Source organism: Bubalus bubalis, chromosome 6 (genome assembly GCF_019923935.1).
Source record: "Bubalus bubalis isolate 160015118507 breed Murrah chromosome 6, NDDB_SH_1, whole genome shotgun sequence".
NCBI lineage: Eukaryota > Metazoa > Chordata > Mammalia > Artiodactyla > Bovidae > Bubalus > Bubalus bubalis.
Genome location: NC_059162.1, coordinates 97,634,146 through 97,656,858, shown reverse-complemented (window position 1 = coordinate 97,656,858; position 22,713 = coordinate 97,634,146). Strand labels below are relative to the sequence as shown.

General features: G+C 46.4%; 1 protein-coding gene across 3 annotated transcripts in view; it reads left to right on the top strand.

Annotated features, from left to right (window-relative positions):
* Positions 1-18,087, top strand: part of SLC5A9 (solute carrier family 5 member 9) — a 38,450-nt gene extending 20,363 nt beyond the window's left edge. For 2 of the 3 annotated variants that reach the window (XM_044945035.2, XM_006053634.4), the window contains 5 exons: positions 61-211; positions 1,720-1,888; positions 4,048-4,263; positions 7,165-7,324; positions 7,888-8,096. In XM_044945035.2, coding sequence (XP_044800970.1) covers positions 61-211; positions 1,720-1,888; positions 4,048-4,263; positions 7,165-7,324; positions 7,888-8,096 — 905 coding nt within the window. Of the gene's footprint in view, positions 1-60; positions 212-1,719; positions 1,889-4,047; positions 4,264-7,164; positions 7,325-7,887; positions 8,097-17,970 lie in introns of those variants that run through there. The other variant, XM_044945036.2, reaches the window with a different exon arrangement.
* Positions 18,088-22,713: the final 4,626 nt, after the last annotated feature.

Here is a 22,713-nt window from a genome sequence, read left to right as displayed (position 1 = left end):
AGCTCCTGGCAGATCGGCTTTCACGGGTCAGTGGTCCACAGACACCTCGTCTCTCCCCAGGTCTGCGGGGCCTGATGATTGCGGTGATCATGGCTGCCCTCATGAGCTCACTCACCTCCATCTTCAACAGCAGCAGCACCCTGTTCGCCATTGACGTGTGGCAGCGCTTCCGCAGGAATGCGACAGAACAGGAGCTGATGGTGGTGGGCAGGTGCGCAGGCCCATCCTTCCTGGGTCCTCTCCCTGTAGACAGATGTCTTTCCCCCCTGCCCCCTGCCCCAGGTTACCCCAAGGAGATGTGGCTGGGTCTAGACGCTGCCCCGGCAGCCAGAGCACCTGGGTCCTAGGGCCACCTTTCTCTCTGACATGGGTAAGTTCTTCCCCAACTCTGGACCATTTATCTCCCTCCAGATAAGGAGAAAAAAAGTCTCTTCCCTGCCTGCCTGTTCAACTTTATCTTGGAACTGATCAAGAGGGTAAATGAGAGCAGCTGACAAAGCATTTAATCAATGAAAGATGAACTGTATTGATGGGAAGGAGTTAGCAAGCAGCTCACCCCCAGTGTCCCCCAGACCAGCTCTGGCTGTCACCCCAGGATACCAGAAAGACTCACTCTCAGCAGGCATCCTGCATCATACTTTTCTGCTGGGGATGCAGGGGTGATTTATATGGTCCTGCCCCGAGGGTGCACACAGTTTAAGAGAAAGGCAGAAACACAGGTGATGCAGTGAGGGGCATGGGTGGATGGAGATGTTCATAGAAAGTTTGTCTCCAAAGGATGCAGAGCTTTAAACACTCAGCTGAAAATTTTGAACCTTATCTCATAGGTATTCATTTTAAGGTTTTCAAGACATAACTTGGTGGCTATTTTTACTTTTTCTCCCTAGGTTGGGGATTTATAGTTTACATAAAGTTAAGAGGACCTTTCCGAAATCTTTGCTTCATAATTTAAGGTTCTATAACTCAAGTTTCTGAATGTTCCTTCTCCCTTCTGGTAGATGGTACTTGAGTTTAGATAACTTACTCTTGTCCCTCTCCTTACCTTTGCCCTCACTGTTTCTTCCATCACGAGGCCTCTTGCCCACGGCTGCCCAAGGGACCCCTAATGCCCACTCATCTGTGCACCCCCAGCTCTACGCCCAGGGGCTGACCATTGAAGGATCTGAGTGCAGGACAGACTTGTACAAATGGGTGGAGGATGAGAGGGGAGTGAATGGAGGAAGGCCATTAGGTAGCTGCTGCTCTATTGGGGCCAGAAAGAGAGAGAATGGGAGGGAAAGGTGAGGAGAGGCCAGAATCCTTTTCTCTCTGCCCACCTGCCAAGTTTTACAGCAATCAGTGGGGATTGGGCGCCATCTCCTGGCAATATTCACTATTGCACCCAACACACCCAAGAACAGTTTTTCAACAGAGGCCCTTTACTGAGGTGTATGGTAAAGGGGAAAGGTATGGATTTCTTCCTGAAAGCAGGTGGTCCACACATCCCCTTCAAGGGATCTAATTTTTAAATTCTAGAGTTTTATTTGGGTTTTATAATTCTAATGTTCTGGGATTTTACGAATATAAATTTCTGTAATCTTTGCATCTGTGATCCTGGCCTTCTATCCGTCTCTGATTCAGTGGCCACGTGTTCCTCTCCTTTCTCCCTTCCTGGTTCCCACTCACCCCCCTGCTGTGCTGCCCTGAGCACTTCTCACAGCGCCCTGTGCTCTCCCGCAGAGTGTTTGTGGTGGTCCTGGTCCTCATCAGCATCCTCTGGATCCCCATCATCCAAAGCTCCAACAGCGGGCAGCTCTTCGACTACATCCAGTCTGTCACCAGCTACCTGGCCCCGCCCATCACTGCCCTCTTCCTGCTGGCCATCTTCTGCAAGAGGGTCACAGAGCCTGTGAGTACAGAGCACACCTGTCTCTCCCAGAACGTCAGAGGGTCAGGAGAGCTACTCGGTCCATAATCTGACTGCCCTTTCCAGGCTTCCAACTCCCCATCCACATCGACAGGTCGAGATTTATTCATTCCCTCAACAAACATCACTCCCATTATGGAGGCTCTGGGGATGCAATGGTGTACAAAGTTCACGTCTGCCACCACTGGGCCAGAGGGAGGAGAGATAATTCAACATGTGATAACAGCAAAGTCGGATGGCTTCCCAGGTGGTGCGAGCAGTAAGGAATCTGCCTGCCAGTGCAGGAGATGAAAGAGATGCGGATTCAGTCCCTGGGTCAGGAAGATTCTGTGAAGTAGGAAATGGCAACCTGCTTCAGTATTCTTGCCTGGACAATTCCATGAACAACGGAGCCTGGCAGGCTATAGTCCATGGGGCCACAAGGAGTTGGACACAACTGAGCAATAAAAACATATACACAAATAGGACGGCTGTTAGGGGAGCAAAAAGCAGGAGCACCTAACCTATGGGACGCCTGGGAGGGGGGTCACAAAGTGACATCTGAGCTGAGATCTGAAGGATTAATGGGAGAGGAAAGAGTGTTCCAGACAGAAGGGTCAGTGTGTGTAAAAGCTCATGGGGACAGGAAGATCTCTAACACTGCTGCTGCTGCTGCTAAGTTGCTTCAGTCGTGTCCGACTCTGTGCGACCCCATAGACAGCAGCCCACCAGGCTCCTCTGTCCATGGGATTCTCCAGGCAAGGACACTGGAGTGGGTTGCCATTTCCTCCTCCAATGCATGAAAGTGAAAAGTCAAAGTGAAGTCGCTCAGTCGTGTCTGACTCCTAGCGACCCCATGGACTGCAGTCTACCAGGCTCCTCTGTCCATGGGATTTTCCAGTCAAGAGTACTGGAGTGGGGTGCCATTGCCTTCTCTAACACTGTAAGGTTCTAAATGTCAGCAAATTTACAGCAAAGAGGATGATGAAACAAATGTGAGCTTACAGGGGTGCACGTGTGCCATTCATGGAGCTGCACTGAAATCTAACAGGTCCTGGGAGGTACCAGGAGGGTGACCTTGGTCACTCCCTGGGATAGCCTGGAAAAGAGAGCCCCAAATCCATTGGCTGTACCTTGGGGGAGGTAAGAAACGTTGCAGACATGACTGCACAGGACCATGTGATGAACCTTCCCAGGGTCATCAGGAAGGAGACCACAGAGCCCACCCCCCCTCCCCACCCCACCCTCAGTGGGGTAGCTAAGCCAGACCTCTGCTGGGTCTACTGTTTGCAGAGCTCAAGGCCCCCTGCTGATAACCAGCATGCACACTGGGACTCTGTTGAGTTCTGGAGGTTTCTATTCATTCCAGAATTTTTGAAACTGGGCCAGCATCTCATATTTTGCAAATAAAAGCCTTCTAACCCTTATACCTGGGAAACAGGTGTAGGTTAGGGTCCAACAGTGCTACAGAGAAGATATGAAATTGAGCTTTTCTTTAAAAAAGGAAGTGCTCTAATTCTGATTTATTATGACAGGAATTTGGGGAGGAAGATCCTGGTTTTCCCCACTGATTACAAAGATTCCATTCTAGTTGAACATTAAACATCTATCCTTAGTACTTAGTAATTTGCTTATCGCTGCTCGTGAGTGAGGTCGAGTCACTGCTTTGGTCATTGTTCCACCGTGGAGCCTGGCCTGTCTGGTTCTGGAGCCCCTGTCCTTTCCAGTATATCACTCTGCCCGCTTTAGGATAAGACAGCACCTCAGCATTCATGGGAGAAGGCAATGGCACCCCACTCCAGTACTCTTGCCTGGCAAATCCCATGGATGGAGGAGCCTGGTAGGCTGCAGTCCATGGGGTTGCTAGGAGTTGGACACTACTGAGTGACTTTACTTTCACTTTTCACTTTCATGCATTGGAGAAGGAAATGGCAACCCACTCCAGTGTTCTTGCCTGGAGAATCCCAGGGACAGGGGAGCCTGGTGGGCTGCCGTCTGTGGGGTCGCACAGAGTCGGACATGACTGAAGTGACTTAGCAGCAGTAGCAGTATTCATGGGGAACTCACTCAGGCAGGCTTGCACACACTGTGACAACCTATGGCTTTTAGCTTCTGAGACTCTCCCCCCTGGATCCCACCCCTGGTGTGCCCTCTCTCTGCAGGGAGCCTTCTGGGGCCTCCTGTTTGGCCTGGTGGTGGGGCTTCTACGCATGATCCTGGAGTTCTGCTACCCAGCCCCAGCCTGTGGGGAGGAGGACCGCAGGCCAGCCGTGCTCAAGGAGTTCCACTACCTCTACTTTGCACTCCTCCTCTGTGGGCTCACTGCCATCGTCATCGTCGCTGTCAGCCTCTGCACAGCTCCCATCCCTGAGGAAAAGGCAAGTGGAGTGCTTGGAGTGAGGCCCCATGCTCCCCTTCCCCAGTGCCTGGAATTCCACCATTGACCTTCACTCTACTGAGTTGTGGTCACAGATGTCTTAGGGATGGTGAGCTCCTTGTGCTGTTAATTCCCAAGTGAAAAGTAATTCATTCAGTTGGAAAATTATTCAGTGGGCGCCTACTCTGGGCCAGGCCCTGTCCTGGGCTCACAAAGATGAACGGTCCCTGCCAGCCACTGTCCATGGGAAGTGGGGAGCGGGGGGAGGAGGAAAGGAAGACCTCAACACCACCAACAGTTACTCTACCAGGAGAAAGCACAGAGGACCAAGCTCAAGGGGAGCAGTCAAGAGTAGGAGAGGCAGGCGCCCCTGGGGGAGGGGAAGGGTGGTCTGACAAGGCCACTTTGAGTTGGACCTTAAAGAAACCAGTCTATGAAAAAATAAACAATCAAGCAAAGTAAGAGCTCAGCTTGAAACCCTCACAGCTCCCATGCTGATGGATTTACCAGTCCCCAGACACGGACAGGGAGGCCTGGCGTGCTGCGATTCATGGGGTCGCAGAGTTGGACACGACTGAGCGACTGGACTGAACTGAGACAGGGATGCTCTGTCTTTTGAAACTTTGTTTTCTTTAGAGCAAAAGGGCATTAGTTCGCTCAGGCTGCCATAACAAAGTACAACATACTGAGTGGCTTCAACGATTGAAATTATTTTCCTGCAGGTCTGCAGGCCAGAAGTCAAGGTGTCAGCAGGGTTATTTCCTCCAGGGCCTCTCTCCTTGGCTCATAGATGGCCATCTTCCCTCTGTCTTCATGAGGGCTTTTACCTATGTCTGCCTGCATCCTAATCTCCTTTCTAAGGACACCAGTCACATTGGATTGGAATTCACTCATCAAACTTCATTTAACCTTAATCACTTCTTTAAAGAGGAGCTTCCCAGGAGGTGTTAGTGGTAAACAATCCACCTGCCAATGCAAGAGAACTGAGAGATGTGGGTTCAACCCCTGGGTCGGAAAACTCCCCCAAAGGAGGGCATGGCAACCCACTCCAGTAATCTTGCCTGGAGAATCCCATGGACAGAGGAGCCTGGTGGGCTACCATCCATGGGGTCACAAAGAGTCAGACACAATCGAAAGGACTTAGCACACACCTCTTTAAAGAACCTCTCTCCAAACACAGTTACACTGTGAAGTAGGAGGTGATTAAGACTTCAGCATGTGAATTTGGCGGGAACAGTATTCTGCCCGTAACAGAGCCCATGCCAAAAGTTGGTCCCTGACACACTGGGTGGAAATAACTAATAACACTCCTTACCTTTAGAGTTGGCAAAACAATCTAGACCTTTGGCGTAATGAAATCCTACAAACAAGCAGCATCTTCACAGAAGAGCCAAGAGGTTGACTTCCCCAGGGGACTCACTCCAGAAATGATCTCTGCCCACTCCTTGATCCTGCAGCTTCCCCACTGTCTGCTGTCTCATTCCGCACCAAAATCCTTCCCAATGAAAATTCTCCTCCCTGGCTCCTGGTCTCCTCCAGATACAGTTGTCTCCCTCTCTGAGCCTCAGCAGCAAACTGTGAAGAATGGTCTCCATCCCCAGCCTCCGCTTCCCTCTCATCTACTTCCCATCCCACTGCCGTCTGGCTGGTGTCCCACTGCCCTCTGGCGTGGCTCACACCAAGATGCCCAACAACCTTGTAACTAAAAATCAACAGCCACTTCCTCATCCTCTTTAAGTGGATTCTGAGAAGAACCAGATATCACTGCCCACATGCTGCATCCTGGAGACCTCTCTTCTGCTCATTGTATTTTTTTCCTGCCAGCTGACTGCCCCTCTGCCATCTCAAGGGGTTTTCTTCCTGCTCCTATAAATATCATTGTTCCTTGTGTGAGCCGTCATTTCCTCTCTCCCCTGCCTGCTTACTCAGTCGTCACAGCCTGCAGAGCTCACTCCTTAACCTTGACACTGCCCCCTCCTGTGACCTCTGGCTGCTCCTTTTTCCTTGTTTCACTTGCACAGCCGGCTCCAGGCTGGATCCCACCAGTTCACTCCAGGAGATCTTTCTAAAGCCTAGAACTCAACCTCTTTCCTCTGCCTCTGTCTTCCGTGACTCTCCACTGCCGGCCAGTTTCATTTACCGTCAGCTCCTCCACCTGACCACAGAAGTCGCTACGTGGGGCATAAAGGAAAGTTACATGGATCAAAATAGCCTGGAGTTAAAACTTCCCTTAGGGTCCTCCCCACCATTCTATGCAAAACAAAGAACTTGCTCACCTGAAGGAAAAAAAAAAAAAAAAATGGACATTAAGGTTGATTACGCCCAGCTCACAGCTGGTCCAGCCTCTGGCTGATCTCCAGAATTCCTTGCCCCAGCCGTTTAAGAGATAACTACTCTGAACAACCTTAGAAAAGAACAGGCCCCCTTAAGACAGTAGATTTCCACATATATGCCTATATATACTTACTCTTTTCTTGGGTTAGTGCAGCAGCTCACTAATCTGACTACTGCCCCTTCTCACCTCATTAAAGGTGATCTGTTCCTGTAAAGTGCCGGTCTATTTCCGAACCTCGCCTTCTCTAACTCCCTTACCCTACAGGGCACCTGTCTGCCTGTCCCCAGTCTTGCTTCTCCCTGTCTGTGAGCTCTGGGAGGTCAGGGGCCCATACTGATCCACTGAGATTTTGGCCCCTGGCAGGAGGCCTGCGTGGAGCAGGTGCAAGGAGTTCAGGTTTTCAAAGGACGGGTGAGTCAGGGCTCAGAGCCCGGCCTCCTCCAGCCGCGAGCTTCTTCCTTGTTCTCCACGAGGCTCTGCCGGCCTCCCAGGAATAGGGTCCTCTCTTCTTACAGTCCTACTGCCCTCCAAAGGCACCTGAGCTGAGACTGTTTGCTTTCCCTCCAGCTGGCTCGTCTGACTTGGTGGACGCGGCATCACCCCTGCTCTGAGCTGGAGAAGGAGCCCCCTCAGGGTACAGCGGGGACAGCGGAGGTTGCCTCTGGGGAGAGCCCCACAGGGGCCAGAGGAGCAGAAGACCCCGGCCAGGGCCAGGAGCAGTCTGGAGGTAGGCTGAGGGCATATGGGGCGGAAGGGAGCGATGGAGACAGACACGAAGTCATGGGTCCTCGAAGACCCCATTTGGGAGTTCACTGGGGATGGGGTCTCTAAGGGAATCCTCAAAATATCACCCTTCCTCTTCCCAGACGACTACTGATATTAAACGAGTAAGGCAGATGGGAGCCAAAATATTGTCCTCATTACTGCGAAAGTGCAGGTGTAGGATCTGGTTTATACCGCAGGGCAGTGTGCTTCCTAATGCTGAGCCACTGGGTCCTCGGTCGCTCTGAACTGGAAGGAGCTTCATAACCCTCACCCCCAACACCCCTGCCCCTGGAGATGAATCTGCTATACAACAGTTTGGGGTTTCAGCGTGATGCCCTAGCTCAGCACTCCGCCTGCGGCTTGCACCACGGCTAAGCTGACCTGCCTCTGCCCCTTCTGTGCGCCTCGCTCCTTTCCTGGGTTTCTCACCATCTCTCTCCCGGCCCTGCTCTCTCATCATCTCCTTTCTCCCACCTGTGCTCTGCCGCTCCCCTGCCTCCCTCCCCTCTGACTCCTGTTCCTCAGCCCCACGCAGGTCCTGGGGACAGTGGCTCTGGCGGTGGCTCTGCGGGCTCTCGGGAGCCCCGGAGCAAGCGCTGAGCCCCGCCGAGAAGGCCGCCCTGGAGCAGAAACTGACCAGCATCGCGGAGGAGCCGCTCTGGAGGAGCGTCTGCAACATTAACGCGGTGCTGCTGCTGGCCGTCAATGTCTTCCTTTGGGGCTATTTTGCATGACTCTGCAGGCCTGGCTTCGGCCCAGGCAGGTTCAACACCTCCATTTGGCCCAGGCAGGTTCAGCACTGCCAGGCTTGGCCGGCTGCAGACAGGCTTTCCTCCAGCCTCACTGTCCACATGGAACCCTCAGAGGTTGAGACTGCAGGGGGCCCTGACAAGTACCCCGGCCAGGCTGCACACTGAGGAGAGGAGCCAGGAGGCCCAGAGAGGGTGCTTGGTCTGCTCAGGACACACAGCAGGCCTTGCACTGGGTCTCGGGCTCCAGCTCTCTCCACCTCAGAACCTTTCACTCCTACCTCAAAAACAGTTTTCCCTCCTCTGGTGAGTCTGTTCAGGAGCTTTTACTCTACATGTGTCATGAGGTCAAAAAAGTGGAAGATAAAGAGTGGCAAGAAAGTTGCAAAAATCCTCCGGTGTCTTTGCTCACGCTTATTCTTTCCTTGTCCACCATCTCCCTCCTTTACCCTCTGGCTCCCAATCCCCGCTCATCCATTTCCAGCCAGAACCTCCCCAGGACTTTATACTCTCATTAGCAGCTCTGCAGTGGTGGCTGTCAGACTGGAAGGAGTGAGGGACCAGGTGGAGGGTAAGCAAGGTGGCAGCTGGCATTGGGGCAGGGAGCTCTTCTTGGTACACTCAGATCTCCCAGCTTCCTACTCTCACATCCAAACATGCACCAAGTCTTTAAGCCCTTGAGGGACTTGGAGGCCAGCTGGAGAAACAGGGCTTGTTGGAGACGAGAGAGATGAAGACCGGCTGCTTGGTGCTATGAGTAAGCCTGGCAGAGGGGCAGTGAAGACCACCTAGGAGCCCCTGCAGCTGTGCCTCTGCCCTCTCCCTCTGCCTGCCAGGCATCCAGCTACCCTGGAAAACACCATGACCTTGCCTGGGTGTCCCTCTTCCAGGAAGCTGCCTGATGCCCACAACTGGATCAAAGTCCCATTCCTGCTCCCACACCCTCTGGGCCTGCTTCTGTGACAGTGCTGATCACAGGACTATGAGATTTGCCTCCCAGACCAGACAGCACTCCAGGGGCGGGGACCAAGTGACTTTGTACCCAGAAAGTAACAGGCGTTGCATTAGTAACAGTAAACGGTGGATGGTAATTCTACAAAGTCCTGGCTGGGTAGGGAGCTGGGGGTGGGGAAGAATCTATTTCAGCTGGAGTTTACACTGAGTATCAGATGTCTAGAATGAAACCACGGCCCTGTCCCATTGCCAGAGACACCCATGAGAATGTCCCTTCCTTCTTTTGTCTTCGTCCAGGCTGTCCCTACTCTCATGGGATCCATTTTAATGCTGACTTTGATCATCACTTTATGTTAATCACTCATCATAATTGAATACAAATAAAATTATTGTTTTGAGGGCTTCAATACATCTGTGTATATGAATACCTCTTGTAGCTGCTGCCTCTACATTTCTGTGCCCCTCAACCTTTTCCCATTCTGTGTCACCTCCCATATCTATGCTATCCTTACTGATCATCAGGACCCTTTCTGGGCACTCAGCTGTTTCCCCCAATTTCCCTCAAACCATCTACATAAGGCATTTATGTGCAACCGATTATACTGAAGGTTTGGGGAGGGGAAGAGCTGTAAGCTACAGAAGCACAATTTAAAATTAAATATTGAACATCTCCATTTCTCAGAGCTCTTCAGCCTGCTCTGAGAACTTCCCATGGGTCTCGCCAAGTCCAGCCTCCTGCTACTTGCTGTGGTCCCCAGCTCCCTCTCCCAGCAGCTTCTCTCACGTATCCCTCTCCTCTTTTCTCTTTTGAGGACCTCTTCCTCAGTTCCCCCTGCCTTTGTTGTACTGAGTCTCATCTGAACTCCAAATCTATAGAGAAATAGATTCATGAGCACACTGTTAACCATAGTCAGACAGCAGGAAGGGTGGTTCATTCTCCTTCTCTACCCTCTGTGCCTGGTTAATTCCTACTCATTGCTCACATCTCAACATGAAAGTCATGTCCCTCCAAAGGGAAGTTATGTCATCCCAGGCACCATCTCAACTTGGCCACCTGCATCCCAGAGCAGGTGAGTCCCCAGTATCCAGCATGGAGTCTCATGGTTCCAACTTTACCTTTAAAGAAAGTGTCAGAGTAACATATTTGCATAATTACTACATTTACACTTATCTCGTCCCCTAGATTGTAAAGTCCCCATCACCTAGGAAGTTCCTGGGTCCATGTTGGGTGCTAAAAAAATGTAAGTAAAACAATGAATGAATGAGTGAAAGAGCATCCTTACCAGAGGAAATCAAATATTCAAAATAGAGGTGGGGAAACTCATGACATAATTAGGAAAGGGAAAGTAGTTTAAAATGTCTGGATTGGAGGGAAAACTGGGCAGGACCGCCGCTACTCCACATGGCTTCTCTGTGCTGCAAGCAAGCAAAAGGCACCCTTCCTTCTTGTATCTGAGACTCCTCACCAGGGCTCACAGGTGTGGCCAGAGCCCAAGCTGCATCATCTCTGCCCCCACATGGCCCTCGGCCTGGTGCATTTGTGCAGGACCCCCACACATCTAGAAGTAGCAGCCCCACAATGTTGGGGAGTGGCTGGGGAGGTAAGGGGGGTTAGTCCAGGGAGGAGGAGCCCTGCTGAACTTGGGACTTCATCATACCTGGATTATTGCACCGGTCAGAATGCTGTTATCTCTTCTCAGTCTCTCCTCCTCTGATTCACCCTGTGCATGATGGTGAGAGTGACCTTTGTAAAATGCAAATCTTGAGTCATTTACCTGCTTAAGATTCTTTGCAGACAGTGTTTCCTAGCCTAGCATGAGGCCTTACCAAAACTGCCAGAAACAGTCCCGGAGTTCAGTACTTGGCCCCTTTCTCTACCCCAGCCAAAGAGAGTAGGGACTTGGAAGCCTGACCTTCTGAACCAAATCCCAGCTATGCCACTTGCCAACTGTAAGACATTGGGATAGTCGCTAATCTCTGTCTTCATTTCCAGTCTACAAAATGCAGATGGTAATTGCAGATACTTCATTGAGTTTTTGAAAGTTTTAAATGAGCTAATTCACATAAATTACTTAAAACAGGGCCTGGAGCAAGATTAGTCAATAAACAGTAGCTATTATTACTACCATTAGTAGCAAGTGTGACGAAGGCAGGACATGCTGTTAGAGCAAAGCAAGAGAGCAATTAATTCTGCCCGAGGAATCAGCAAAGGACATAATAGACAGTTCTTATTGGAACTGGACTTTGTAGGATGAATAGGAGTTTTCTAGCAGTTCATACAAGATAGAGGAATAGTATGTGCAAAGTTGGTAACGTGCAAAAGTGCATGGTGGGTTCTGTAAAATAAGGATAATGCCTATTTATTTGCAAATACCAACCCTGTACATTTAATTTCCCCTTATAAGTCATGTTTTGTTTCAGCCTCTTACCTCTAAGGCAGTTAAAGTTTATTGGCCAGGGCAGGAGGGAATGAGCATTTGGCCGCTGCAGCAGGGGATGTCACTGCCCCACCCATATCTCCTACGCATGATTGCTGCGTGACTCCCACTGAAAGACTAAAACTCTGCTGAGGGCTTCCTCCAGCTGCAGAAAAATACTCAGCCCCCTCCATAGAACAGGCTGGAAGTGCTGGGGAATTAACCACCCTTCAGCCAATGAGAAACAAGAGCTGCTGGGTCACTGTGGAACCACGGGTTCCTTGACCCCCTCCAGTGGGACAGCTCGGAGGCTTATTCGAAAGCATCTCCTGAGGCTCTCAGGGGGATTGAGCCCCAGTTGCCCACAGAGTTAAGGTGCTCATTACAACATCCTGAAGAGCTGCCTTCCCTTCCCGTCTTATTTCACCACGCCCTGCTCTGTTTCCCGGAATCACCTCCTAAATAAACTGCTTGCACTTGGTTTCCTGTTCCATTTCTGAGGAGGTCAAACTAAGAGAGTCTTAGGGACTTGAAGGTCCTCACATCCTGGCTTAATTTTATACACAATGGAGTATTACTCAGCCATGAAAAAGAATACATTTGAATCAGTTCTAATGAGGTGGATGAAACTGGAGCCTATTATACAGAGTGAAGTAAGCCAGAAAGAAAAGCACCAATACAGTATACTAACGCATATATATGGAATTTAGAAAGATGGTAATGATAACCCTGTATGCAAGACAGCAAAAGAGACACAGATGTATCAGATCAGATCAGATCAGTCGCTCAGTCATGTCCAACTCTTTGTGACCCCATGAATCGCAGCACGCCAGGCCTCCCTGTCCCTCACCAACTCCCAGAGTTCACTCAGACTCATGTCCATCGAGTCAGTGATGCCATCCAGCCATCTCATCCTCTGTCGTCCCCTTCTCCTCCTGCCCCCAATCCCTCCCAGCATCAGAGTCTTTTCCAATGAGTCAACTCTTCGCATGAGGTGGCCAAAGTACTGGAGTTTCAGCTTTAGCATCATTCCTTCCAAAGAAATCCCAGGGCTGATCTCCTTCAGAATGGACTGGTTGGATCTCCTTGCAGTCCAAGGGACTCTCAAGAGTCTTCTCCAACACCACACTTCAAAAGCATCAATTCTTTGGTGCTCAGCCTTCTTCACAGTCCAACTCTCACATCCATACATGACCACAGGAAAAACCATAGCCTTGACTAGACGAACCTTTGTTGGCAAAGTAATGTCTCTGCTTTTGAATATGCTATCCAGGTTGGTCATAACTTTCCTTCCAAGGAGTAAGCGTCTTTTAATTTCATGGCTGCAGTTACCATCTGTAGTAATTTTGGAGCCAAGAAAAAAAAAGTCTGACACTGTTTCCACTGTTTCCCCATCTATTTCCCATGAAGTGGTGGGACCAGATGCCATGATCTTCGTTTTCTGAATGTTGAGCTTTAAGCCAACTTTTTCACTCTCCACTTTCACTTTCATCAAGAGGCTTTTTAGTTCTTCTTCACTTTCTGCCATAAGGGTGGTGTCATAGAATAGTCTTTTGGACTCTGTGGGAGAGGGAGAGGGGGGGATGATTTGGGAGAATGGCATTCAAACATGTATAATATCATATAAGAAATGGATTGCCAGTCCAGGTTCGATGCAGGATACAGGATGCTTGGGGCTGGTGCACTGGGACGACCTGGAGGGATGGTACGGGGAGGGAGGTGGGAGGGGGTTTCAGGATGGGGAGCACGTGTACACCCGTGGTGGATTCATGTTGATGTATGGCAAAACTAATACAATATTGTAAAGTAATTAGCATCCAATTAAAATAAATAAATTTAAATTAAAAAAAATTTTGCTCCTTGCTTTGGGATGCTCCATACCTCAGCTTTTTCATCTTTAATAAGGGAGGTGCAAGGGTTTGAATTCATTGAGATGAAATCTTGGGAGCCTTCTAATGCTGACACGGTATGCTTCTAATTTGATTTCACAGAGTTCTCCTCGGGGCAGGGAGGGCGGGGGGAGCAGAGGGGTGAGTGGTAGTGGAGAGCATCCAGGAAAGCAAGTCACGTACCTTCACTTGAATAGAAACAGCACAAAGAGAAAAACCGACTAGTTTCAGAGAACTGAAATGTGATCGCCATGAGCAATAATAACATTAAGCAGCAGCTTTGGATGGTCAAAGGAAGATGTTTAAAAACAAGTAGCTGTTCTAAAAAATACCATGAAGAAGCTATTCTTTGAGTGATTTGCAATATAGTTTAGATCCCAAAAGCACTCAATATGTGAAACTCTCAACTATGTCCCTGGGTGGGAACTGCCAGAAGCCCAGGCAAAACAGTGTCAGTTTTCCATTAACCTAGAGTGAGCGTCTCTCTAGACTTGCAGCCCTAAGTAAGATGATTGTTATTTCTCCTTTTCTCCAGGGTGATAAGTTGGGAGAACTTTAAAGTCTATCAGATAAATACAAATCCTAGAGGCTTAAATTGAGGTAATTACAGTTTACTTTCATATTTCAAGATCAAATCTCAGCTTTTGCCAGGACTCACAAAATAGAAATATCAGACTTTTTACTGAGATCTTATATAAACATTACAACTTTCATTTAAAGAGGAAAGGAAAAGCACCATTATATCTTCCCCTGAATAGAATGCAAAAGCCTGGGTCCATCTCTCAATATAGTTCATATGTAAAGTTTAGAATAATATACGTCCAGAATGGGAAGGAACCTCAGGAGTCAACTAGCTTAGCCCTCCCACCCTCTTCAGTCAAGGTCAGTGTATCTCAGACAGCCTCCCTGACAGGCAAGTTTAGCCATCATCTGCTTCATTCAGTCAGTTCAGTCTTTCAGTTGTGTCCGACTCTTTGCGACCCCATGGACTGCAGCACGCCAGGCTTCCCTGTCCATCCAACTCCCGGAGCTTGCTCAAACTCATGTCCATTGAGTTGGTCATGCCATTAGCATCTGCTTGCACACCCCCAATAAAGAGAAACTAACTACCTGCCACCCCCCGAAAACAGAGCAACCATCGTCAGATGACACCGATGATAAGCAAGTCCTTTATTTTGCTGCCTAAACTTTGCATCCCTGAATTTCCACCATTTACATCATACATGTCACATAATTTGTGACAGCGTCACATAAATCATTTATGTTAAAATTACCCCACCACCCCCACTATTTGTGATCTATTCACAAAACAGGGAATATCCTGTAGAACTTCACATTTATCTGGGATGGGCAGCACACAAGGACTAACACATGCATGCTCAATTGCTTCAGTCAGCTCTTTTTGACCCCACAGACTGTAGGCCACCAGGCTTCCCCATCCATGGGATTAATCCCACCAAGAATACTGGAGTGGGTTAACATTTTATCCTCCAGGGGATCTTCCCGACCCAGGGATCAAACCTGCATCTCCTGTATTGGCTGGTGGATTCTTTACCACTTGAACCACCTGGGAAGCCCCACATAGAGACTAATAAAATAGGTCATTTTCCAAAAAAGAAAAAACCCTCACAACTATTGATATGAAAGTGCTTTTAGGCAAGAGCACTTTCATATCAATCGTCTCATTTGGTTCTCAATCCCACTCTGGGATGTTGAATTGTTTACAGATGAAGAAGCAACTGGGAGAGGTGCAGTGATGTGGCTGAGGCCTGACACTCAGTAGCTGTGCTGGCCTTTGAACCCAGAATTCTGCCCCCACCTTTAGGACTCTCCCCCTTGCACTACTCACGTATGCAGCATTCTTTGGGAATGAGACTCTAGGTTCTGGGCACATGGTATAAATGGGCAAAATATCTTCAGCCCCAACAGAGGCAATTTATTCATAACAATAAGGCAGGCAAGTAAGTAAGTTACTGCAGTCCCTTGCAATAGGACACAGATTAGAGGTAGGAACAAAATACTTCAGGAAAACAGAGAAAAGAGTAACAAATTCTTGGTAGAGTGGGTAGGAAGGGATTTACAGACTTGGATTTTGAAGGGTGAATAGAAATTTCCATGTGGAAAATGGAATGAATCCTATTTCCAAGCCGAAGAAACAGCACAAAGCTAGAAAGTTATGCTTAAAGTAAACTGAGGTACTTAGTGTGGCTGAAGCATCTGGTGTGTAGGAGAATAAAGCAGGTCAGCTAGGAGAAGTAGACAGATGTCATCCTAAGGACATGAATGTCACTATGAATTGCGTGCAATGATGTAGCCAAAAATGGACAGGGTCAGGGAGGGAAAGTGGGATTCCCAGATGGCTTAGCAGTAAAGAATCCACCTGCTGATGCAGGAGATGAAGGTTCAATCCCTGGGTTGGGAAGATTCCCTGGAGAAGGAAATGGAAATCCACTCCAGTATTTTTGCCTGGGAAAATCCCAAGGACAGTGGCATCTAGCAGGTTACAGTCCATGGGGTCACAAGGAGTCAGACAAGACTGAGTGACTGAGCTCGCATGCAGGGAGGGTGAATGAATAAAGGCAATGAATATACTCAAGGAGCATCTTTTGTTTTTAGAAAGATTGTTATCAACACAGAAAGAGAACACAGAAAGGGAATAAAGGATCAAAAGCTGTTGAGGGAGGGAAATTTATGAGGTGAGTGCAGTATCATTGAAAATAATAAGGATGAATAGACAAAAACAGTATGCTGTATACCCGCCCTGGAACACTATTAAGCCATAAAAAGGTATGGAATTTTGATGTATGCTGTAATGTGGATGGACCTTGAAAACATTATGCTTAGTGACATAAGCCAGACACAGAAGGAAGACAAAGGCATGATTCCACTTATACCAAGTACATAAAATAGGCAAATTCAGAGACACAATGTAAAATACAGGCTACAGGGTTGGGAGAGAGGCAGGAACGGGGAGCAATTGTTAATGGGTACAGAGTTTATGTTGGGGAAGATGAAAGAGTCTGGGCATAGATAGTGTGATGGTTACACAGGATGTGAATGGACAGAATGCCACTGAATTGTACACTTACACATGGTTAAACTCAGGTTAAGAATTTTACAGTTACAAGAATAAGGGCTGGTGGTTGTATAGAAATATCCTAAAGCAAATATAATAAAACGATGGGTTTAGATTTGAGCCCACTGATGCTGAGGTATCTGTGGGATGACCCACTAGGACTGCCAAAGAACTTTTTTGTATCTGTGGGTCTGGAGCTTGGAGGAGGGATCAATTCAAATTCTTGCCTGGGAAAAATGGAACCTGCCTCATAGAACTACTATTAGAACTGTGCTTCTGTGTTGGGGGTAGCGGTGCTGCCCAGTGGTGTAAAATAATTGAGGTCAGGGAGTTACTTGAGTCTTTTATTTTGTGGGTACAATGGAGAAAGGGAGTGGGTGAGGCCTCTCTCTGTCCAGTCAGGCTTCTGGGAACTGGTTGGTTCACATATAACAGACCATGGAAGAGGAGGGGGAGACAAGGACAGGGCTTATTGCCCAGCTGCTGGCGGTTCTGGGGGGAGGCAGCCCCAACCAGCAGGGATGACCTCTGCTATAGAGCTACCCTGCCTGGGGTCCCACCCTTCTGAGGGCAGCCTGGGAAAGTGAAAGTGAAGTTGCTCAGTCGTGTCCGACTCTTTGGGACCCCATGGACTGTAGCTTACCAGGCTCTTCTGTCCGTGGGATTTTCCAGGCAATAGTATTGGAGTGGATTGCCATTTTCTTCTCCAGGGGATCTTCCCAACCCAGGGATCGAACCTAGGTCTCCCACATTGTAGACAGACGCTTTACCGTCTGAGCCACTGCTCACCCAGTGACTAGTAAGTATAAAGTCCCAGACATTTCAGCCATGTCAGCCTAACATGAAACAACTCTGATGGGTCATTTGGTTCCAGAGCCCACACCCAGTGGGGTTGGCCAAAGCTGCTATCACATCTACATGACAACTTAACCATCCCTCCCATCCACTGGAATGGTCCAGGGTGCTCCCTCACAAACATCCTGCATGCTAACCTGCAGTCTCTGAGTCTGAACCTCACCTGTGACAGGAGACTAAGTAGCTACCAGCTTTTTCGACTTTACCTAGAAAAGACTCTGATGCTGGGAGGGATTGGGGGTAGGAGGAGAAGGGGACGACAGAGGATGAGATGGCTGGATGGCATCACTGACTCGATGGACGTGAGTTTGAGTGAACTCCGGGAGTTGGTGATTGACAGGGAGGCCTGGCGTGCTGCGATTCATGGGGTCGCAGAGTCGGCCACGACTGACCGACTGAACTGAACTGAACTGAGAGTAGTCATCCCAAACTGTGCTGACTGGATCCCTTAAGGCAGTCCCAAACTCTGGATTCTCCATGTGGACTGGTGAGTAGCTAATGGCTATTTTCTGTTTTATGAGATAAAGTGTTAACAGGCTTCAATTAATCCACTTGGACAACTAACAAAAAGACTATGTGTTCAGCAAATAATTCCATCCTGGCTACCCCAAAGCCCTCCTATAACAAAAGTCATTAAACCTTAATGTGTTTTATTTTCTTTCCTGCAGCCCTGAAGTGTTTGCTGACATTTGAAGCCTGGTAATAATCACTGTCCCCCAGCCATGTTTCTGAATCTTCAGGCAAATTCTTGGCTGTCCCATTTTCTAAGTCAGATGTTCTAATCAACTAATTCATTCTAAACAGCCTTGCTTCTGGATATAAAGAAGGAAGAAAAAATAAACCTCTTTAAACTTTAGGGTCACAAAACTGCACTAGAAAAAGTCCCCAGTGGAATCACTGGATGGTCACAGATAACAGATTGATAAAAATCAATATAGTTGAGATGGCATGAATCAAATGAACCAAGATTGAAGACAAAAAAGAACTGCTCATTCAAAACCTCTTAGAGGGATTTGTTTTGGTTTTGCTTTGGTCTTCAGCTGCTTTTTCACAGTACATTTTAAAGCCCAGTAAACTAAGAAAAGCACATTTTGCATTGTATTTAAAGTAATCTCAGGAACATATAGACTGATTAACTAGGATATAGGTATATAAACCTTTATAAATAAGAGATTTCAAATGGACTCATTCTTTAAAATTGCATCTGCCTGATTAACAGTAGCAAATGTTTATTGAGCACTGATAATGTGCATATATAACTGTTATACATGTATTGTCTTGCTTAATCTTCCAACCCACCTGAGACAGGTAGAGCCTGTAGGCGTAAGGTGAATGATACCACTTGAAGTTGTGCAACGTGGCAGCCTGAGGATAGGCTCACTTTCTCTTTTTCTGATGAGGGAGGGAGGCGTGGAGGCACACAATGATTCAGCACCTTGCCACCAACTCGCACAATTGATGCATGACACAGATAGGACTCCAACTGGCTGACTGACTGAACCAGGGCTGTCGCATTACCCTGCACCTTGCCCTCTGCTGCAAGCCTCAAGAGCTCACTGTGGCAAGGAACAGCGTCATCTCTGTGATAACTTCCTCTGTGCTCTAGCTGTCCCCTTTGCTTTCACTCTCCTTTTGCACATCTCTTCCTCCCCAAATCCCATGCATCCATTAAGGTCCACAGAAAATGTCTATAAAAATCTCCCTGGACCCCCTTCTTCCTGTAATAGAATTAACCGCATCCTCTCTTTGTCCCCAGAGTACTCTGTACCTGAATATTTTCTCGTTTCCCAAGACAGAATAGTAATAGCATTCAAAAACATTTAATGAATGCACTTCTAGTACTTATAGCAGTTATCTTATTCCTTGAGACACAGAAGGAGCATTTTCTCTTGCCCTTCTGCCCACCCGCCATCCCTCATCTCTTCTTTTTTTTTTACTCTTCTTTTGGACTGTACAGTTACCCGACTTGTTTATACTCACTATAGCATCTTCTGTAATGAAGGGTTACCACCTGTTTTTCCCTTTCTCCTTAGGACTCTAAATTTCTCAAGAGCAATGATGAAGTTTCATTCACTTCTGTATCCTCTTTCCTTGGCACCTGACACTTTTCCTAACTGACTTCTCCACGAAATTCAAAGAAATCTCTCTCTGGCCAGCTAAATTTGTCTACTGGATGTGGAATTCCATGTCTTAGTTCAAGGAGAGAAAAGCTCTTATCAACTGCATCAACTGAATTATATCCTATAGGATATAATTCAAAATGTAATTTCAATTTCTTGAAATTAAGGTCAATGTTACTGAAGAAATAAAACATTTATTAGCCCATTTCAAAATAGCTGCACAGAATATACAAAGCCCTGCATTTAGTCCTTTCATTTGTATTGGAATTGAAGAAAGGTTTCCATTTCAGAAAGAAAACACCATGAGTGTAAATAAAATGTACCATCATGTCTGTATTGGGTCAATGATAATTCTTGCATCATAGGCTGTATGATACGATAGTTTAAAACATACTTTCGAATCTATCTGAGGGTGGAAGGTGTATGATATAGTAAATCACCATACAAAGGAACCTCAATGTACCCTAAATGCACTTATGCTTCTCTCATATTAAAATTTATGTGAAAATTTATTAGAACATTAGGCCAAAATAATTTTATCCTTAGATGTCCAACTGGATTTGGAGAGACTATTAACATTTACACTAACACCTATGCTACGGACACAGCAAGTTCATCCACTTAGATGGAGCAAGAAGGAAAAAGAACTCTTCATGATAGTCGACATTGGTGACACAAGATCAGAACCTCAAAGCTCCCCAACAGGACATTTTCATTCTTGTTTTATACAATCATATCAAACTAGTAACCTCGTCCCCAAGCCCACTCTACATCATAAACATAAAAGGAGGAGGAAAAGAAATTCTGCAATAATGAGATGAATGGTGAACGAGGGAAGGACTAATACCAAGGCAGCATAAATGCTAAAGACTAAACAAAAGTCACATTAGGGTGGAGGCAGTGCTCGTTGGCACAAGTGGGTCTCCTCCACCTTCACAGCCCTGCATTTATGTTGGCCGATATAACTACTGATGTTGACTGGGAAGCCAAAATCATCAAGAATGCATTGAGGTATATCCGGGATCCATTTTTTTTTTCCCCTAAAAAAAAGGAGGTTAGGAAATATGTGAAAAATTTAGATGTTTCTGTCAATTAGAAGAATATTATAAAGTACAACAGAACTACTTGAAAAATTCAGATATTCAGAACTCATTCATTAGGGTTCAAGGAATAGAGGTTTCCATTTAGAGGACTTAACAGAGTGGAGAATATAAAGCCTGTCCAGACTAGTAGTTTTCTTTAAAGGCAAAGCAAACTTTTAAATGCTATCAGGTCCAATCCCTTTCTCAATTCAGACTCAACTTGATATGCCACTGCTTTTCAAGTTAGTTCATCTCTGACTACACCTAACTCGAAGTGTAACACCAGTCATCTCAAAACCACCTACATGGTGTGGACAATCCTACAAACAGACTTTCAGATGGGAGCAGGATGGTGTGTGGCTGAAAAGTAATCTGATTTTTATGCTTCCTTTCCCCTTCCCTCCCTCTTCACATTTAGTTTAAAAATCAATACTGAAGAATTGCAGTTTATATAATGTGTGCTATTGCCAAGTAGCACCAATAGTACCTTTTTTCTTTTTTTATTGGAGTATAATTGCTTCACAATGTGTTAGTTTCTTCTGTACAACAAAGTGCATCAGTTATATGTATACCCATATACATATATCCCCTCCCTCTTGGGCCTCCCTCCAGCCCCCACCCCCATCCTACACATGGAGGTCATTATAGAGCACCGAGCTGAGCTCCCTATGCTATGCAGCAGCTTCCCACTAGCGATCTACTTTACACATGGCAGTGTATATATGTCAATCCTAATCTCCCAATTTGCCCCACTCCCCATTCCCCATATGCTCATTCTCTATGTCTGCATGTCTATTCCTGCCCTGCAAATAGGTTCACATATACCATTTTTCTAGATTCCACACATATATGTTAATTTACAATATTGATTTTTCCCTTTCTGACATTTCACTCTGTATGACAGACTCTAGGTCCATCTACATCTCTACAAATGACCTGCAGCAAACATAATTTTCAATGTCAAAAACACCAATAGTATCTTAATTATAATTACTCACATCTGGCCAGACTTCAGATCTCACTGGACACATTTTCAATCTTACAAACATTAGGAACTCAAGGCTATATCCTTTATCATCATGTATAACCTAACACCTCAAAGAATCATTCAGTGTTTCCAGTTTTCTGGTTTACCTTCTGACAAGTTTTCTGAGAGAGATGGGAATGAAATTAACTTGCATTACATGCAAGATGCTGCCCACACAAATGCCAGAAAGGGAAGCAAAATGAACAGCCAGACCATATGGCGTGAGCTGACAGCATAAAGAAACTAGTTCTGCATGAGCAACAAGGAACATCTTGAAATGTACAAGACATATGTGTTTTAGAAAGAAGGCTGAAGTGTTTCATAATAAAAACAGGACAAAGTGAACCATGAGTGCTGAAAAAAGTTTTAATTAAAAATGGTTTTTTAGCCTTCAATGTGAATATACAATATGCTTCACAGATGGATTTTTATATTTAAATCTTATCCAAACCAAAAAGTAAGTGAGAAAAATAAAGCTTCTGGAAATGACACAAGAGGCTAAAATGTATGTAAACAATAGAGGATTCTGGTACAAACAAACAAGAAAGGAAGAACAATCCTTCTGTCACCCATTTTCTGCTTGCACACTGCGTAAGTAGATCATATAACCCACCTTTGGTGCAGACACGTTTCTCCCTGGTTTAAATACATAACAGAAACACAGACTTGGGAAACGACCTAAGTGTGCAGCCACAGAGCAATGATTAAATCAACTCAGAGTATATCAGTGCATTATTAAATAGTCATTAAAATACATTTATGCACCACTGTAGAAAAATGAAGAAATGCGTATGTGTTACCATTAAAATAGAAAGGTACAAAATTTGTTTGTAAAAACAAATGACTGTAGAAATGCATAGAATATTGCCAGTAAAATGTACAAAATATTACAAGTTATCTCATTTTTACTTTCACATGAGTACTTTATAAGTCTTCCAATTTTTATGTATCTTTTTAAAATCAGAAAATAACATTTGAAAAATCCAATTAAAAATATTTCTAGAAATATTTTCCTAGAAAAACTGATATAAAAACAATGACTCTAAGTTTATTAGAAAATGTTCTTATATTAATCTTTGATGTCTGACTTGTGGACCTTGTCTATATGGTTCTGCTCTGGGTCCAAGAAAGGAAGGAATTATTCCTAAAGTTCACCGGCTATGGGCAAACAATGAAAGAAAC